This window comes from Oryzias latipes, chromosome 2, assembly GCF_002234675.1.
Source record: "Oryzias latipes chromosome 2, ASM223467v1".
Lineage (NCBI taxonomy): Eukaryota > Metazoa > Chordata > Actinopteri > Beloniformes > Adrianichthyidae > Oryzias > Oryzias latipes.
The window spans coordinates 23,284,909-23,305,822 of record NC_019860.2 but is presented as its reverse complement, the minus strand read 5'-3'; the positions used below and the strand labels follow the sequence as shown (position 1 = coordinate 23,305,822).

The window sequence follows — 20,914 nt, the reverse complement described above, 5'->3', positions numbered from 1 at the left end:
TCCATCTCTGTAAAGGATCAAATCCAAACTAGTTCATATTCATCTCAACTTGAGATTTTTCAGTCTATTTATTGGACTAAAGTGAAATGTTTGTCCAGAGTTTAGTCTGTTCTGCTGCCGATGCAAAGAAGTTCATCAAAAACAAACCAATGAAAGATTCTGTTTCCCCCCAAACTAAATGACATTGGTTAGGATTTAGGGGGGGGGGGGGTCATGTCCCCAAACACAAATATTTAGGACAAAAATAAACATAAGTAGAAAAATAGAAACCCGTCATGACCAACATTTACTCTTTTCATCATCATCTTTGGTCTCATAATGAAAAACACAATATAATAAAACTATTTTCTATGCCAAATTCAATATGCATAAATATTAATGTATAGCCCCCCCACCCCACCCCCAATTTACAATAGTTATTAGTGAATTTCAAATCCAGTTGGAATCATTCAAACTGGTAGAGGAGCCAAAAAAAACCTTCTTTTGTTCAAATGTTTGATGTTCAGTCATGTTTTTTTGAAAGTTCCAATTGTTCAATGAAAAACAATAGAAGCTAAAAAAGGGAAAAGGGTTTGTCGTGCCGCGATTGGCTCTGAAGCAGCCAGAACAGTTTAGTGTTATTGCCTTGATCAGAAGGGTGAGGGTTCAAATCCCAGCATTGATCTTTGTAAACAAATATTTTTTTTCAGATTGTGGCACATTTTCACATTGTGCTATCCTATGGGGTCCAGATGACCCCACCCTTAGATTGGCGTGTTCTCCCTACCATGACAAAGGTGGATAAAGGTGGAAAGATTTCATGTAATCCATGGACACCAGTGAGGTTCACAAATCATTGAAGAAAAAAGGTTCAGAGCACTGTCTAGTGGGTCTAGATGACCCTACTCCCAATGTTAAAGTCCCTAGGATAGCACAAGGGTTACAAGAGCAAAAAGCTGATGTTCAAGTCTAGTCTGGTCAGAATAGCACAGTGGTACAATTCAACTTATGATAAGAGTGGGAGTGAAGGTTCAATTCCCAGCTTGCAGCAGTAATTCACTTTATATAGAAAAATATAAAGTAATTCCATTTCCAACCTCTGTGTGAGATGAAAAACATTCTTTTTCCGTTAAACTGATGGATGATATTGTGTCTCTCTGAACCACTGACATCAATCTCAAACACCTGTGATAATTGCTCTGCCAGGTGAGTTCAGGGGCCTGTTTCAGAAAGGAGGTTAAGTGTAAACTCTGAGTGCGTTAACCCTGAAATCAGGGAAACCCTGGGTTTACCGTTTCAGAATGGGAGGTTTGTTAAACCAGAGAAAGCAGAGTAAGTCAAACCCGTTTCTGAAAGAGAGGTAACTTATACTCGGAGTCAGTGTCCATGGTTACTTATGCTGTGAACCTAACCTGGTCGGGAGCAGGTTTTATTCTCCAAACTCGAAGTTTCTGCTGGTCCCCTCCCCTTTTTAAAGACGAACGACGTATTTTTCGCTTTAACCTTCATTGCCCACATTTCCGTCACACAGAGACAAGTGACAAGAATGGCTTGTTCTTTTTTGGAGGACCCAATAGACGAGGAGGCTGCATTAATTCCTAGAGAATTATATTTACCTCGTACGAGGATTTTGAGACCTAGACTCGATTTCTTTTTCACTTTTAGCTGCTGCCATGTTCTTTTAATTCCTGCAGGATTGCATCTACATGAAAATGAAATCAGGGACATTGAATTAGATTAATGTAACAATTACTTATTGGAAACACAATTTGCTAGCACTGCTTAATTTCTTAATCCCATATAAACCTACACCACTTGATCAATACAAGGGTAGTGTTGCAGTGTGTGTGTGCTGAGCGGGGTGCGATCCACGAGAGACAAGGGGAGGGGCGAGTGCAGGTGCAGATGGGGGGGGGGGGCGGAGCAGAGGTGTGTGCGTGGTAATTATTGTGTGTTCGGAGGACGGAGCACTTAGTTAAATAAAGAGAAGGTGTCATTCCCAGAATAACTGTTTTGGAGTCATTCTTAATCCGCTCTGGAGGTTGAGGGTTTCCAACGGGAAGTGAACCCCGAAGGAGAATTCGCTTCGGCCCTGAAGGAAAGAAGAGAGAAAAGAAAGGAGAAGTCTTCGCGCAGCGAAAGGTTCAACAGTAGACAAAAGTTCACTTTTAAAAACACAATTGCATGTATTAATATTAAACTGACCAACGTTTGCAAGAGGGGAAGGTTAACAAAAAAGTCCTCTAAACATTATCAACGTTAAATGCATTTTTCCCCAGATTGGTTCTGTTCACTATGCAGCATTTCATAAAATTACACCAGGAATAACACTTCAAAAGTACACCAAAATATCGCCATTTTTTATTTCACACCTTACGCTATTTAAAAAGTTATTACAGTCAATATTTTATAACAATGATTTAAATGCAAACTTAGGCATTAACTTGAGCAGCTATGTTTTCCACGCTAACTGTCTCTGTTTTGCAGATGCAGCGGTGTTGCTTTTCTTCTGGAATATGTGCTCATATTCACTGTAACTCTGCAGCAGCACGTCAAGTTCAGCTGGCGAAAAATACGCAGGCCTCTTTTTTTCACGGTTGCCATGGTGACTCGTGATATCTGCGCTCCATTGATAATGGCTTCTTATAGTCGCGGTGCTCACGCTAAACTCCGAATCAGTCCACTCAGAGTTGATTGATCTAACTCTGATCAGCTTCTCTGAAACAGAAAACTCAGAGTTGTTAATCTCCCGATTAACCAACTCAGAGTTCAAGTTCAACCTCAGAGTTGGTTGAACCTCCTTTCTGAAACAGGCCCCAGGTAAAGAAGGTCGTTCCACTTTGTGAAGCAGACCAATGTTTTCAAACCATTTCCTTTCTATCAGCAAACATTTGATTCACTTTGAGACATAAATATGACATTTCAAATGGCAGAAATACAATATTTATTAGGAATTTTCTTCTTTACACCTTAAATTTAGGACATTTTTTATAACTTCTAAATGAGTCCAAAGATTTCCTTATTTTAAAAAGCTGGAAATTAAAGTTTTTTTATGACCTACTCAAAGATTACCTTCTATTTCTGCTTCTATGTGTTAATAATTTATCCAAATCCTTTTTTATTTCTTATTTTTTCCAAATATGAAGCTTTGGAAAGAAAAGATGTCAAAATATCCACCAACCTGCACAAGTTTGTAGTGAGCCCCAAAAACTCTGTAAAGTAGAAACTTGGAGTATTTTTGTTTGTTTTAGACCCAAATATTTTCATCTCTGTCACAGACTTCATGTTTTGATTCTGTTGGTATTTTTGACAGTAGAAGTTTTTTTCTCAGCTATGAATCAGTAAATGTGCTTTTCTGGACTCTAAAATGATCATTGCTGCTTTTTCTGCAGTGATGTGATGCAGACAGAACAGCTCAGTGTTAGTGACTTGATCTACAGGCAGAAGGGTGAGGGTTCAAATCCCAACTTTCATCTTAGTAATTCATCTAAAACATTTTTCAGAGTATGGAACATCTTCACCTCATGAGAGCAAAGAGCTGCTGCTCTAACGCAGACAGAAGAGTTCAAGGAAATCATGCCTGACATTATTTCAAACTTTGATGGTTCAAGTCCCGCTAAGTCTCTTGATTAATAATCAAGAGACTTTCTGGTTTCAGTGTAGTTTTTCTCATAATCTAGATGACCTGCAGCTCTGATGCAGCCAGAACAGCTTAGTGTTCTTGGCTTGATCAGAAGAATTGGAGGCAGAGTGAGCAGAAGAGTGAGGGTTCAAATCCAGCCTTTGATATTAGTAAATTATATAACAGTTTTTCAGAGTATGGAACATCTTCATAAGAACTACGAGCTGCAAGTCTGGTACAGATGATAGTTTTCAGTAAATACACACCTGGCCAGTACGCATGAGGTTGATGGTTCAAATCCCAACTTTCATCTTAGTAATTCATCTAAAACATTTCTCAGAGTGTGGAACATCTTCTCTCATCAGAACCACCAGCCGCTCCTCTAAGACAGACTGATGGCTTCAGGGAAATGATGCCTGACCTCAATTCCCAACTGTGAGGGTTCAAATCCCACTGAGTATCTCTGTCATTTTCTTCAAAGTGGAGAACATCTTCACCTTAAATGAGAGACCAGCACCTGATTTGACACAAGCAGAACAGCTCAGCGTTGTAGAGTTGATCTAACAAGCAGATGAGTGAGGGTTCAAATCCCACCGCATGGATTTGGAAAGAAACTCTCCAAGTTTTTTCAGAGAGTCTAACATCTTCACCTCATCAGAACGAGGAGCTGCAGTTCTGGTCTAGGAAGTATAGCACAGTGGTAGAGAAGAGGCTATTATGGGTGGGAGTGCAGGGTTCAATTCCAAACTTGGGACAGAGGCAGTAACTTCCCTCTGTCAGACTGAAGGTCAATCAAGGTCAGTGGAGTTTGTCTGGTTGGCAAAGGTCAAGGAAATGGGAGAAAGCAGCAGCAGATGCTAGAAAAGGTTGGAGGATAGAGAAGAGCAGCACAGATGGAGGAAGGATGAGGGGCTGGTCACAGAAAAGAAACATGGAAAACAACAGAAACATGTGACCAGCCCCTCTGGGGAAGGAGGTAAGAAGAGAAGGGGGATACTGGGGTATGTAGAATAAATAGGAGCTAATAAGGCATCTATATTAAACCAATGACATATCAGGGTGGGGGAGGAAGGTTGGTAACAGTTTTTCACAAAAGCTATAAACTTTTACAATACATCTTCCTCTATCTCCACTTATTCCTTTCCCTCCTTCACTCTCCCATCCCATCTTCTCCCCCATGCTCCCTTTGGAAACTGGCCACATTTATGGTCTTTCTCTCATTTCCTCCTTTGTGGCCAGTTTCCACCCCCCCTCCACTAATCCCCCCCTACACTGACTTACCAATGAATCCTATCATTTGTTTCTTCCTGTTGAATTCTCTTCAGTTCTTGTTTCTAGATGACAGAGATAAGTTACTGCCTCTGTCTCAAGCTGGGAATTGAACCCTTTTCCTAGTTAATAACCTGTTCTCTACCACTGAGCTATTCTACCTAGACTGGAGCTGCAGCTCCTCGTTCTGATGAGGTGAAGACGTTCCAGACTCTGAAAAAACTGTTGATGGATTTAGAAAGACATTAGGAGGGAATTGAACCCTCAGTCTTCTGCTCCCAGGATCAAGTGGTTACCACTGAGCTGATCTGTCTGCAGCAGATCAGCAGCTGGTCTCTGTTTTGAAGTGAAGATGTTCCACACTCTATTCAAAAAACAGTTTTTTGGACCATACTTTGTGGGATTTGAACCCTCTCTCTTTGATTTAAAGGTCAGCCGTGCCTCCACTGAGCCGTTGTGTCTGCAGCACAGCAGCAGATGGACTCCTAGTTTCTGTTTGTGAACTTGTCCAACAGCTGAGCAAACAGATGAATCTGGGTCAGGAATCTTTAGACACACTAGGTGGAGATTTGAAGAAACTCCTTTTGGAATTTAGACTCAACTTTATTCATCTGACTTCTATTTGGAACATTTTTCTGTTGGACCGGATGGAAAAGAAAAGGAGGGAAGAAGACAGAGGGATGTTAAAGGGGGGGTAGTTGGAGGGTGGTTGTAGAAGTGGGGTTAAACTATGAAGCAGCAGCATGTTTACAGGTTCAGATGTAATACGGATCTAGAAGGGGCGGGGCCTGTCTTTCCACACACACTCAAACATTATAAACATACCCGTTGGCTCCAGAAATGTTCACACACAGACAAGTGAGTGATGGCGAGCATCGTTTTCTGGATCAGCTGGTCCGTCCTGCGGGGACACAGAGCGCTTACGGTTAGGAGCAGGTGGGCCGCCTTTGGACAAATGGACCCGGAGTCCCGCTGCACCTCGGGTCCACGTTGGCAGCGGCCTCGCCCATGATGACGATGCGGTTCTTCCTCAAACACAGCAGCTGCCTCTGACCTCTGACCTGGTCTAGAGCGTTCCACAGAGCTTCATCTGAGTGTTGGTGGAAAGGATCCAGGTTCTTCCTCATAGTTCCCGTGGAGACAGAAGCTTTTATTTTGGAATTTCTTCTACAGAAATGTCATTCAAAGCCTTTCCACATGTTGGATCCTCCCAGGTGTCAATCTGCATCTTCAGTGGATTAACGCCACCATGAAAAACCTCTTCTTTTTGTAAAACAGCAGCTCTGTTTTATTGGGCCAGATTATTCTTCTAATCTCAGATTACCAATGAAATCCAAAAGAAACCAGCACCGGCCGGCTGTCCTCACTGTAGGTGAAGCTGACCTGGTCAAAGGTCACCAAACCTTTGCTTCTGGGTTTCCAGGGGGGGCTGGCTCTGGAGATGGGTGTCCTCTTTACACAGAGGTCATCTGCAAACACAGGCGGAGCCAAACGTCTGCAGCTGCAGATGCTTGTGCAGCCGTCTGCGCTGCTCCTCACCATGTTCTCCATCTGGGCGCTCTGCCTCACGCCCCACTGGAACACGCCCATCAGCGTGACGGCGTAGGTCAGTGGCACGTCCAGTTCTGAGGAGGAAACAGAAAGGCGGCGTTCAGGAGAAGTTGTGGCGCCCCCTGGTGGAGACCAGCAGTGTTTCTCAGGGTTTGGGAGCAGCAGGACGCCAAAGGTGGTGATGGGGATGAAGATGACGCAGATCCCATGGAGCCGGACGGCAAACCAGCGGGAGGTGGTGAGGAAGAGGAACCACGCTCCTGTGCAGAATCCCAAAAACTCATTTCCAACTATCAGCAGTCTGTTTGGTTCTTCTTCCTCACTTTATCCACAAACATGACACAGCAAAATGTTGGGAAAGTCTTCAATATTGACAATTAGGAGCAGTTTTATTCTTCATTTTTGTTTGGGAGTCAACCCCCACAACAATATTGAGCACAAAGCAGCAAAGTGTGTGGGTGACCTGCTGGATGCTCACGTTCTAAGTGTGGTCAACCAGAGTTTATCAAAGATTTTTCTCTGCAATGTCTTTCTAATTTTGGTGACATTTTTTTTAATTTTCACTGTATTCTTTTTCTACATTTTGCCATTTTTCTTTGATTTTTTTCTGCTACAAGTTTTTTTCTAATTGTCACTGTATTCTTTCTGATTTTTGTTATATTTTTTTCTGAACTTGCTATAAAATTATAGGTTGGTAGAGTGATACAATGAAAACTTCATAAAGCCACTTTTTTGTTGTATTTGGAACAATCTCACAAATCTGAACAAAAATATCTACAAATGAGGCTTTTCACAGCAAATATGAGGTTAGATTCCAAACAGATGAAATCATTCTAGGTCCTGATTAATAAATGGATGGCATGACAGCACTAGTATCAATATGTGGTTTGAATTAGCAGCAGCGTCTCCAACAGTCTGCATGAAATGAGTTTCTTTTTAGATTGGGAAATTCAGTGGCAGCTTATGGAAAACCATTGCTAAATCAGTGTTCAAACCCTAGTAAAGGCTTTTTGGATGAACATTGGAGACACTGATGGGATTTGAACCAGACGACACTTTGTATTGATGCACAAATACAGCAACGTGTTTCCATGGTGATGAGTCACCACCAATTGAAGAGAAAAAACAACATAGAGACGGTAAAAACAGAAGACATTTGAAAAAAAAATGCATCCAGACAATAAAAGGCAGCAATTTCTCTACTCCCTTTGGTCTGAATGAATTGGTAAATTCCACTGTTGGTTTTTAGAGAACACTTGACATCAGATGGTTCCAAAAACTGAGTGGAACCTGGTGAACGCGTCCTGAGCCGACTCGTCTACATCCTGGATCTCCAGAGGGGAACTGGTTTGGGACTGGATGAGAAGGAGGGTCAAAGGTCACTTTAGTCTGTTCCATTTAGTTTAGCCATTACCTATTGAATTGATGACTTCATGTTCTTTAGGATTTTGTGTTTATTTTACAATTACCGGTAGAATTGAGACGACTATTGTTGGAATATTGGACTACATCAATCAAATGGAATAGAATTGAAAGAAGGGGGGGTCATTTACTCTATTGAGCCTTTGATCTGATTGAACAGGAGTTTCTATTTGGTACATTAGAGTTTCTGGGATTTGGTAAACATTTAATAATAGAATGAATTCAGTTTCTGTTTTGGTTTTTGTTCCCAATAGTACCGTCCTTCCACAAAGAACGTCCCTAAGATTCCCAGTTAAGAAAGGAATAAAGTAGGTTTGTTTCAAAAATGTCATTTAGAAAATCTAAAAGAATTCAATGAAAGCGACTTGCTGATGTCACAGTCTGTAATGAAAACGGTAACCAACTTCCTAAAATGTTTCCAACAACAGTTGTTTTCATTGAAAGCCTTGGGTCTAAAATGAAAGCTGTGAAGACAACAGTTCAACATTTGGAGAAACATCAACCAAAGGACATGGATCAGTTCACTGATCTCAGGATCTGGAAAAAGTCTCAAGTCAATGGAAACTTAACCCTAGCTGGTTCAATGTTTCTGACAGAAAAGGATTTCTGCTTTGACCCAAAGGCAAAAGAGACACAGCCAGTAGAAGCATCTACCAAGCAAGAAGAATCATTCAGAAAACATGAGATTTTGGTTTATTCATCTTCATATTCAGCACATTTTTCATCCAGAAAAACAGATTTTTTTCATGTTTTTTTCCCTTTTACAACAAATGGTATAGATTTTTGTAATGTAGTAAAAAAACACCTTTTTTAAACGGGTTTCCCTTTGTGATGTCACATTTTTGTTTCTTTCTCTATGAACTCTCATCAAGCGGCTGTTGATCAAAGTTCTTTGTGTTTGGAAGCCTGTCAATCAAAAGCATTAAAGAGAAAAAACCCGCTCAGCCATCACTGACATGCTTGAAAACATCAATATTCAGGATTTACACCATTTCAAACCAGGAATTAAATCAAATAAATATATTTTTGAAAAATATCAATTTTTAACAGATGTTTATCAGACACGACTAGAGGTTAATTTATAGAAAACATTCTATAAATGAAAACATTTTAAGAGACAGATAAAAACGTGGTAAAAAAACTAACAATGACAGAAGAAAATACATTTTATCACAGAAAAATAATAAAATAAAAATATAAATTAAATGAATAACACCAATCATTAAAGTTGATAAATTAAATTAATAATTATTTTCTTACGATAAACAGTTTCAGGGAGAGTTTCCCTTTTGTTCCATTAAAATGTTCCAAACATGATTTCAATAAAGCTTTCTATTTTGTATTAATCCAAAGCCTAAACACAATAAATAATGTTTTCAAACTGAATCAGCTGTTATTTAAAGTAAAACAGGGGAAAAAAGGAGAACCAGAGCAGCTGAGCTGTGACAAATGAAAAGTTCAAAAAAGTTCAAAGTTGAACTGCAAAATAATCTGTATGATGGAAAAATAATTAGATTTTAGTTTTATGAATTGTATAGTATAGTCCATGAATATTAATTGTACAGTCTTAAAAATTTGCCTTTTCTAAGGCTATATTAATTAATTACCATAAATCTAAACTAACGTCAAACTAACAATTTAATTTTGTTTATTCTGATTCAGAAAAAGATTCATTCATCTCTGAATGACTGTTATTATTGTCAGAAAGAACGCAGACATTGTCCTAAAACTAAACAGTGATCCCTTTGAGATCAAATTATTGCTCATCACCCAACAGGAAGGACTCCCATGATGCTCAGCGGCTGAGAGGAGCTCCTCATTAGGAAAAACCCGTTAGTTGGTCTGGAACTCCTCCGGTCCCGGACCAATCTGAGGTGTGAAAAACTTCCATGATGCAATATTAGAGGAGAATCTGCAGCTGTACAGTAAACATGTTGATCAGTAAACAGGTTCATCGGTGTGTCCGTCGCTATCTATAGATCAAGAAAACTTCTGCTCAAGTATTAAGAAAATCCACTGTATGTGGAGTCAAATCCGGATCAGAAACAGGATTGTAGATTTAAACTAGAATGAGCTGAATTTCTAGAATAAACTGTAGGGTTGAATGGTAGATTGCTGAATGAAAAGGAAACTTAAAGGATAATAATTGGAATGCATAAATAAATATTGACCATAAATAAAGTGAAAACAGCACAATAACTAATAATCAGATATTTTTGAGAAAAAAGCCAGAGCCGGGTATCAAACCAGCGAGCTTCTGCACCAAGGATTCCCCATTTATTTCAATGGAGGCAAACGGAAATCCTGGAATATCTCGAAAAGTTCAAGGATTTGAAGGAGCAAAAGTCATAGCTGGAAAAATCTGAAAGAGCTGAAACATTTGAATAGTTGAATGGTTGAAATAGCTGAAACATTGGAGGAGTTAAGCGGCAAAAAATGGAGGAAAATACTAGAATAAAGAAAGAGAAACAGGAAAAGAATAGGTTGAAGGATTTATAGTATTGAACCAATAATAGACAATAACTGACAGAAAAATATTTGAAAATTTCTTATTTAAAGAATTAAATTTAAATGTTAAGAATTTTTGACTCATTTCTAGGAGGCTTGTTTTTGCAGTGTTGGGAGTTTAAAGCCGATTTATTGAAAAAGTATTTCAATGTTTTTATGTTCAGGCCGTATAAAATGGATCTGGGCCCCAATCTGTTGAGCTACAGCCAGAGAAACACAGGAAAGGAGCCTTAAGTGTAAAAAAAAAGAAAGATTTGTGTGCATTCTTTGCAACAACAGCAGGACAGCTGTTTGTCATCCCTGACCTCTTGACCTTTAGATAGATAGATAGATATTCCTTTATTAGTCCCACGATGGGGAAATTTCCTTACTGCGGCAGAGAGCAGTATATAAAAGAAAAAGACTATGGAATAAGTATAAACACCTATATACACAATATACACACATACATTCCAAAATATTGCACAGAATGATCATATGATCGGTTATTGCACAGGGTAAGATAAGATCGAGTCGATGATGTTGTTTGACGTTGTTCACTGGGAGCAGCTAAGGTTGTAAAGTCTGATGGCAGAAGGTAGAAACGACCTGCAGTGTCGCTCCTTCAGACACTTAGGATGTCTCAGTCTGACGCTGACGGAGCTACTCATACATGGGGTGGGCGTCGTTCTGCATCAAGGATGATAACTTAGCTATCATCCTCCTCTCTCCCACCTCCTGTATTGAGTCCAAAGGCAGCCCCAGAACGGAGCTGGCCTTCTTCACCAGCTTCTCCAGTCGCTTCCTGTCTGCTGCCGAGATGCCGCTGCACCAGCAGACCAATCCATAAAAGATGGCTGATGCCACCGCAGAGTCGTAAAAGGTCTTTAGGAGTGGTCCCTGCACTCCAAAAGACCTCAGTCTCCTCAGCAGATAAAGCCTGCTCTGTCCTTTTTTGTACAGTGCTTCTGTATTGTGTGACCAGTCCAGTTTATTGTTGAGGTGAACACCCAAGTACTTGTATGAATCCACTCTCTCAATGTCCCTTCCTTGGATGTTCACTGGTGTAAATGTAGAGTGAGTGTGCCTGCGAAAGTCTACCACCAGCTCCTTGGTTTTCCCTGCATTAATCTGGAGGTAGTTCCGTTGGCACCAGTCCACAAAGCTCTGAATCAGTTCTCTATACTCTCTGTCATTGTCATCCATGATTAGTCCGACAACGGCAGAGTCATCCGAGAACTTCTGCAGGTGACAAGATGCTGAGCTGGACATGAAGTCTGCGGTGTAGACAGTAAACAGGAACGGAGCCAGAACTGTTCCCTGCGGTGCTCCTATGTTACAGACAATCATATCTGACTCACAGTGGCGAGACCTCACATACTGCAGTCGGTTTGAGAGATAGTCCAGCATCCATGCAGACAGATGCTGGTCCACGCCCATGTGCACCAACTTGTTCCTCAGCAGCAGCGGTTGAATGGTGCTGAAAGCGCTGGAGAAGTCGAAAAACATGACTCTCACAGAGCTACCAGTCTGGTCCAGGTGTGACAGAGCTCTGTCCAGGAGGAATATGACAGCATCCTCAACTTCGATACAGGGCTGGTAGGCGAACTGCAGCGGGTCCATCGACTGGCTGACCATGGGACGAAGATGTGTGAGCACCAGCCTCTCCATCGTCTTCATCAGGTGAGAGGTCAGCGCCACCGGTCTGTAGTCCTCGAAGTCAGTCGGCCGGGATGTCTTCGGAACCGGGACCACGCAGGATGTCTTCCACAGCTGTGGCACCTTCCCCAGCTTCAGGCTCAGACTAAACATGTACAGCATAACGCTGCATAGTTCATCTGCACATGTCCTGAGGAGCCTGGAGCAAGATGCTCCTCCTGTGCTTCAAATGCAGCTCTGACCTCAGGGCAGTGACAGGAAAAGGAGTCAAGCTCAGGTAAGCTTCTGCTTTCCTAAATATTGAAGCCATGGGCCTTTTTTTGGGAGCACATACTTGTGCTAAAGGTTCTACTTCTCCTTGAAATCCAACGAGTCCCAAGTTTAGGTCCAGATTTACTGGTGAGGATCTTCAAGCAATGGAGGAGGAGGAGGAGTGCTGCCAATTCTCTGATAGAAAGGAGGCAAGAAGAGCCATGTTTGGGAGAAATGATCATGATATTCAATGTTTCATACAAGAAATGATTTGAACTGTTCATGAAGACCTTTAAGAGTGAGACATCACCCATAGAAGATGGTTCACTTCCTGCTCCAAGTCATAGCAGTGATTGGTCCGAGTCGGTCTGAGTCAAGGCTACTACTTTTTTGCCAATCAGGAGTGAGCTTGTTGGAAGGCCACGCCCCTACCACTTGAAAGCGGGCAACTCGAAATTTGTCAAACATTTTTAAATGTTAGACGCAGGCTCCACCTATTTTTATTGAAGCATCTGATTGGTCAGTTTATAACTTGAATAGCTTTGCACAGAATTATCAAGATTATTTAAAACAAAATAGAAAAAAATGGTTCTTCTGACATATAGAAGAACTGAGTAAAAGCTGTTTATTTATCCATAGACGTCTATGGCATTTTTGGCTTCTTGGAGCCCCTGGTAAACTGAGTTGGAAACCCCTGATCTCTAAAAACCACTAAAGATGAAAGAAATGGTCCAATCCTTTCAAACTTGACCCGTTTACGAGTCCTGATTCTATCACATCATAGGATGTTGGAGTCTGGAAAAAACAGGCCGCTCAGAAATAAGTCAAAAATTCTTATCGATCAGATTGTTTATAACACCGAAACTGAAGAACAAACAGTTAAAAACAAATCAGAGCTGTTGGCGTGGATGTGGAGAAATAAATGTTGACATGTATTTTGGAAGTATTCGAATGTAACAGGATTTTGGAAGGTGGTGTGTGAGATATCTGTATGAACTTTTCCAATCTGCCTTCCGTCCCCTTCATAGCACTGAAACTGCTCTTCTAAAAATTACTAATGACCTTCTCCTCTCTGCTGACTGGTTTATTATCCATCCTTTTTTTACTTGATCTCAGTTCAGCTTTTGACACCATTTCTCATTCTATCCTCTTGAACAGACTCTCTTCCATTGGCATCTCTGGCACAGTCCTCTCCTGGTTCCATTCCTACCTGTCTGACCGTACTCAGTTTATCCAACTGAAATCTTTCACTTCTCATTCTGTCCCCATCACAACTGGTGTCCCTCAGGGTTCTGTCCTCGGTCCACTCCTCTTTATTATCTACTTTCTCCCGCTTGGTCATATTTTCCAAAAACACCACATCCATTTTCACTGCTATGCGGATGACACCCAGCTCTATCTTTCCAGCCAACCCAACTCCACACTGCCTCCATTAGCACTGGTTGACTGCATCAATGAAGTCAAATCCTGGTTCACCTCAAACTTTTTAAAACTCAATAGCAATAAAACTGAACTTCTTCTGATAGGCACCAAATCCACCCTGAGCAAGACCAACCATTTCTCTCTTTCCATTGACGGCTCCACCATCTCTCCCTCGCCTCAGGTAAAGAGTTTGGGTGTCATCCTCGATAGTAGTCTCTCTTTCACTTCTCACATGAACAGCGTCACCAGATCAGCTTACTTCCATCTACGCAACATCCAACGTCTACGTCCCTCCCTCACTACTCAGTCCACTGCTGTACTGGTACATAGTCTTGTTACTTCCCGCCTGGACTATTGTAACTCTCTTCTATTTGGTCTCCCACAAAAAACCCTCCATAAACTTCAAATGGTTCAGAATTCAGCTGCTCGTATCATCACACGCACTCCCTCCATCATCCATATCACACCTATCCTTCAACAGCTTCACTGGCTACCCATTCCATACCGCATTCGATACAAAATCTTGGTCTACACATTCAAAGCCTTTCACAACCTTGCACCTCCATATCTCTCTGACCTCCTTCATGTCTCCATTCCTGCTCGCTCCCTCTGCTCCTCTTCCTCTATTCAGTTTTCTGTCCCTTCTGCCCGTCTTGTCACCATGGGGAGCCGGGCATTCAGTTGCTCTGCTCCCCGGCTTTGGAACTCACTCCCCCCTGACCTCCGCAACACTGACACACTCCCACATTTCAAATCAAAGCTAAAAACTCACCTTTTCCAAATGGCCTATTCACTTTAACATTAACCTTTTCACTTTTTTATATATTTTTTATTTAATTTTGTACTTATTTAAATTGTTGTTGTTGTTTTAAGTGTTTATTGTATTTTATACTGTATACATGCTGTGCGGCGACCTTGAGTGCCCAGAAAGGCGCCTTATAAATAAAATGTATTATTATTATTATTATAACAAGCAAAGTGCTGGGATATACAATCCCTCTGGAACCAGAACTGTTTTATTTGTACATGTTCTCAGGAAACTCTGTCCACCAAAGCGACAAATACTTATCTGAAGTTATGTCACTAGCCGCTAAAAAAATCATTGACCAGGAATTAGGGCACTACGTCCATCCCATCAACAATTAACAACATCTATTCAACGGAAAAAATAAGATACAGGCTGAGATTGCAAGAGGCACAATTACACCGAAAATGGGAAAAATGGACACTTTACAACAAATAGACACAAGAAGCACCTAGAATTGACCCTTGTTTTTGATTGTTGTGGTTTGGGTTTTGTTTACATGTAACAAAAACTAATAAAAATAAAGTAATTAAAAAAAAAAAAATTCTTACCGCATTGGCAGATTTTCCTTACATAAGTAAAAGAAAAACCTGCGAATGAGATAAGAAAAATGGTCTAACCAAGAATTCTTACTTCAAGATGAAAAATTCCAGTCACTATTTCCTAAACTAAGATTATTTTTCTATTGAAGACTTTCTTGATGAGAGGATTTTTCTTTTATTTTGTTTGTCTTCCAGGAGACAACCGCATTCCTTCACAACAGCTTTGATTGACTTAGGGGTATTTTTTCGGCGTGCTTGTATTGAGTTTACTAAAGGAGGTTTCAAACAGGAAAATTCAATAATAAGACAAATAAAATAAAACCTTTTTTGCTGCTCAAAGTGGATTTCTTCTAACCCTTTTTCCCATCACATCTCCAATATGCCCACAGAGTAATACTGATTCATTTGTTGCTTAGACGTTTTTTTATGTGTTTGTTTTTTAAAAATACATATATATATATTTTCTCGTGTTTTTTGTTTTGTTTGGTTTGGAAGAAACCAGGGGAGACGTGGGGGTCTGATGAAGATGATGGTCAGAAGGGGGAATTGCATCACCCCTGTGGGTGTCGCTGAAGGAGGATAAAAACCCTCCTGCTGGAATATTTGACCCACTTCAACTCTGATGGACGACAGCGGCGGGGGCTCCTCTCTCTGCTTTCCCAACCTGAACTCCTCCTGCAGGCGGCTGCTGCTGCCTAGCTTTAAGACGGCGCTCCTCTACGTCCTGCTGGCCTTTGTCTCTCTGCTCACCGTGACCCTCAACCTGCTGGTTATCATCTCCATCTCCCACTTCAGGCAGCTGCACACCCCCACCAACGCCCTGCTGCTGTCCCTGGCCGGGTCAGACCTGGTGGTGGGGCTGCTGGTGATGCCCATCGAGGGGGTGCGCTACCTGGAGACGTGCTGGCTGCTGGGCCGGCTCATGTGCACCCTGACGCCTTTCCTCTCCTACTGCCTGCTGTCCGGCTCCCTGGGCCACATGGTGCTCATATCCGTCGACCGGTACCTGGCCATCTGCCAGCCGCTGCTGTACCCCAGCAGGGTCACCCTGAGCCGGGTGGTGTTCCTGATCTGCCTGTGCTGGGGCTGCTCAGCCCTCTACAACGGCTGCATTCTGATAGGACACCTGCAGCGGCCGCACAGGGTCCACACCTGCCACGGCGAGTGCGTGGTGGTCATCAGCCACACATCAGGAACTGTCGACCTGTTTTTCTCGTTAGTCGGCCCCTGCTCTGTCATGCTGGTGCTGTACGCCCGGGTGTTCGTGGCGGCCGTGTCTCAGGTCTCGCGCCTGCAGACGGTCCCTTCCGTTTCGATGGTGAAAAGGTCGGAGTGGAAAGCAGCCCGGACTCTGGGCATCGTGATCGCAGTGTTTCTCATGTGCTTCTGCCCGTACTACTACCCTTCCCTTGCAGGCGAAGACACCACCACAAAGCTGTCGTATTATGCCGTCTTATCTTGGGTCATGCTGCTGAACTCCTGCATGAATCCCCTCATCTATGCCTTGTTCTATCCCTGGTTCAGGAAGACCACCAGACTGATCTTCACCCTTAAAATACTGCAGCTTCGCTCCAGCGAGACCAAGATCCTGTAGGTGAAATTTACCACAAACCAAGCTCCTCCAACCTGTTAAAGTCAGCGTTCATTCAGAGAAAAGACAAACAAATGATAAATGTTTACCCACAAGGCAATGCGCAAATAACCCTATGTATACAGATGACTGCTGCATCATTATTGTTTTTTGGTTAGTGATGAACTACACAGAATTTTTAAGTCCATGCCTTTAGCCCCAATAACGCTCAGATTTACTCCTTCGCTTGTTTGTGATCAATGTTCAAACAGTAAACAGTTAACAACCATTAACATAGAAAACACTGATTTACCCAGAACACTAGTCGTAAGTTTTTTTACAATATGAGGAAATGTGGAAGAACATTTGGCATTTCTGTACACATGATGTTCTGTTTTAAATTGAAAAAATATCAAAGTATTTAATCAACCAAGTCAACTAAAACTTCCACATCTCTAAACTATTTTAAAATGTTTTATCTCCACAAACTTTAAATATTAGGAGCTATACTATAAATCCTGGGATAACAACGATAAAATGTCAAGAGAAGCTTAATTATCGATGTACTTTAACAGTTTATCTGCATGTAGTTAAGCAGTTAAGCAAGTTAAGTTAAGCAAACACAAAAAATGCTATTAGGCTCCAAATATTCATAAACCAAATGAAAATTGAAAGTATAGAGAACCTACATTAAATCATCCTTACAAAAAAGAAGTATCCCAAAAAAAAAAGCAAAAGATAAGGAGGTGAGTTTGGAGTCATTTCAGGAAGTGAAGATCATCACTCATCTCCATCACTTGGATGAGAAATGTTTCAGAAGTTGCCATGACTCAACGGGACGAAGGAGAAGCTTCCTCGTCTCTTTTCAGAAGCATTCTCTGTGAAAGCATGGTGGTGGTGCTATCATGGTGTGTATTTTCCTTTATGTTTTAGCTTTAGAAGGCTTGTGTGGTTTATTAAAATAACACTTACTATGTTTGAGAATAAAAGAGAACTTATAAACACTGAAATATTAAGAAATATAAACGTTATACCAAAATCTGCTTTGGAGTATCACGTCAAAGTCTCCTCTTTTCAGTTTGCTCCTGAGCCACTAGGTGGCACTAGAACCTAATTTTCTAGATCAAATCTGCTTTTTGAGGTCTCATCAGGAATCTTTCCAGGTCATTTCTGACGGCTGAACTTGTACAAACCACCATCTGGTCTGAGACGGACTCCCCATGAAAAAACTGCAGAGTCTCTACGACAGAAATCCTTCATGATCCGACCGTGTTTCCAAATCAAAGGCCGTGCTGGTTCCTCCTTCACATGAGTGGCAGCAGCTTATGTTACCACATACACGCCTGTGCAAATAGATTTAAAGTGAGCTAATGAACACTCGGAGGTTACACAAATGTCTGTGTGAATGTGGGAGAAACGTGAGGAGAAAATGAAGTTTTCTTCGGAAGATGGGAACAGGAGCAGAGCAGAGTCCTAGGAGGTCACGAGTGTCCTAATCCTTAATTCAGAGAAATCTGCTGGGACAAACAAGACCACATTCTGCTGAGGGAAAACCTGAACGAGGAGTCTACCCGCATTAATGTAAGACTTAACCCTAATCCACAGAGTACACTGTTTCAGCACCACTACACTCCCACAACATCATTAATGGTTCAGCACAACCTGAAGGATGTTGAAAAGAACATTTACAGCTTGAATGAGTCTAAATCCAGAACCCGTCTGTTTGTGTTGTTCATTTATTTGTATCCAGGTGAGGCCGGGAATACATAAAAAATCCGTTTGGACAGAGGGGAGGGGTCAAAAAGACTTGAATTCAAATGTTTCATCTCTACCACCAAATGGATTTCATTTTAGGGACAAAAGCATCAATAAAGACCCTGGCGTTGTGGTCCCACTCCCCCCACCTGAGCTATTTACAGGTCCCACAACAGTTGTATTAAATTACTATTTCAGCTTTTTCTGCTGAAACAATTGCATCCCAACTCCAAACAAGTATATCCTGGGAACTATGCAGTTATAGGTTCTAAACATTGACTGTATATGAGAACTGGATTGGGTGGCCCCTCCCCCCTGGCTTTCCAAACAAAAAGTGGCTCCAAGAAGCCAAAAATCCCATAGACTTCTATAGAAAAATAAACAGCTGTTACTCATTTTATTGGTCAGAATAACCATTTTTTTCAATGCGTTCTTGATAACATTTTTTTTCTGTAGTTCAAATAATAAACTGACCAATTAGATGCCTTAATAAAAAGTAGGTGGAGCCTGCTGGTCCCAATGTCCAATGTTCCAAACGTTTGACTGATTTTGTGTAACTCACTTTCAAGTAGGGGTGTGATCTTTTAACAAACTCAAACCTGATTGGTGAGAGTGGTTGGCATAGAAACGTTGACTCAGCCTCACTCAGACCATTCACCTCTTACTGACGACGCCTGGCTCCAACATGGCGGTGTACGTATCACGAAAAAAAAATGGCGACTCAATTCACCTCTCTTGGTTGGAGCCAGAAGTAAATCATCATGTATGGGTGACGTCAGTCTCACTCACTCCAGGTCTTTGATACAGTCAACTTATAAGTAACCCTCAAGATCACAGATGCAAATGTATAGGGAGAAAGAAAAGCAGGAAAATAATTTCTTTTCAGAGTACGGAGTTTCCTTGTTTATTGCGGGATTAACGTTCTAAAAAAACTTGCAATAAGATGTCAACTTCATTTTTTCACAATTATTCTAGACGTTTTGAGGCTGTAAAACTCCTCACTTCACACTATATAGACTTTTCTCAGACAGACATGAACATTGTCACACTTTTCTGTCTTGTTTAAACTCTTAAACTTTAAACCCTCACAGAAATGAGTCTGGTATTGTAGTATGAAAAAAATGTGATGTGATCGAAGATTCATGTGAATTAAGCAAACTGAGGGCATTCTGCACAGGATCCAAAAATCCAGACCTGCACGGAAAGAAATTAATCCATGAAACAGCAAAAGACCATGAAAGAGGAACCGCGGTTTAGTGAGGGACCACTGTGACGTCCATTTGTATCACCTCTGCTTTTAGAAGTCTACCTTTTTACTGTGACCTTCACTTCCCGTCAAAATGTGGATACTTTTTTATTTTCTTTGGTTTCACATGTTTCCTATAATGTCCTAGTCGATAGTTTTTGTCAGGCTGCTGCTACATTTAAATAAACTCCTCCCTGTACATCCACTCTATTTCAATGTGTGTTTTGATGCAGAAGGTTGCTTTAAATCCTTATCAAACTTCCACCGCAGCAGAGAAAATAGTTCTGTGGCGTCTGATCAGCACCATCATCATTCCTGCCACAGCAGCTGCTGAAAATAGAGGAAGCCGCCTCAATGGAGCACAATAGCTGTGTTGTGTGGACTCCCCGGTTCAAAGGGCGCTCTATCTGCTACTGAGGACAGGAAGTCACAGGAGACTTGATGGAAAGAGCCGACGGTGGACAAGGACAGCTGGGAAAAGATCCTCCGATTGACAGATGGGACTTAAGACCTGATTCTTTATCAACCGAAGGAAAGTAGGAATTCATCCATTTTTGTTGAGCAGGCCTGCCTTTTTTTTATCCTGCATTTCATTCTGTAAACGGAGTACTTCAAACTCCGATCATCTTTTGATCTATTTGCAAAGCTTGAAATGACGATGATGCCGTTTTTAGCCGAAATTTAAAAATCTGTGACATAGACATCCCGGACATAGTTTCTGCAGAGCGGCAGGAGTTAGAAATCCACCTCTGAGTTCTGAGCGGAGCAACCCCATCCCCTCTTCCCCTCCCCATTCCTGAGAGGTCTTTGTTACAGTCTCTCCTACTAGTTTACATTAGCGGTACACCAGAAATGGCGATCAATATCAGATCTATCCATCCGTCCAGTTTAGATCCAGCTTTTCAGCTCAGACCAGGAAAACAAAGACGTTCATGATCTATTTTTCTACAGGTGGATGCATTAGAAAGGGGCAGAGCAGGGAGCTATTTTGTACATCACAAATACATTTTTTGACAACATATAGAGAAAAGAAATGCCCATAAATGTAATTTTGAGCTTCATTAACGCTACAAGAACATGTTAAAAACATCCAATTGGAGTGGGTCTCGAGTAACTGCTGTGGTTTCCTTGGTTTCCTCCATCATGTTTAAATCCGGTTCTCTGGAATCAGAACCGGATTACAAAAACTATGCAAAACTGTTAAATGAAATAACTCAGTAGGGGTGGGATTATACAGGCTCGCTTCTTCCCTCTCCTTTTCAAGTTTTACTTAACTTTAATGATCACTAGATTTAACGAAGCAAATGTTATTTAAGTGTCTTTTATTTTCTGT

General features: G+C 41.4%; 1 protein-coding gene across 1 annotated transcript; it reads left to right on the top strand.

Moving 5' to 3' along the window:
• Nucleotides 1-15,126: 15,126 nt before the first annotated feature.
• Nucleotides 15,127-17,311, top strand: LOC101169023 (trace amine-associated receptor 13c). The gene has a single exon (XM_004066738.2). It carries the CDS (start codon nt 15,633-15,635, stop codon nt 16,602-16,604), a length of 972 nt encoding a protein of 323 aa, XP_004066786.1. The 5' UTR covers nt 15,127-15,632; the 3' UTR covers nt 16,605-17,311.
• The last annotated feature ends 3,603 nt before the right edge of the window (nt 17,312-20,914 follow it).

Excerpts from the sequence above, each read along its gene's own strand:
- LOC101169023 (XM_004066738.2), top strand. The coding sequence starts at position 15,633 with ATGGACGACAGCGGCGGGGGCTCCTCTCTCTGCTTTCCCAACCTGAAC.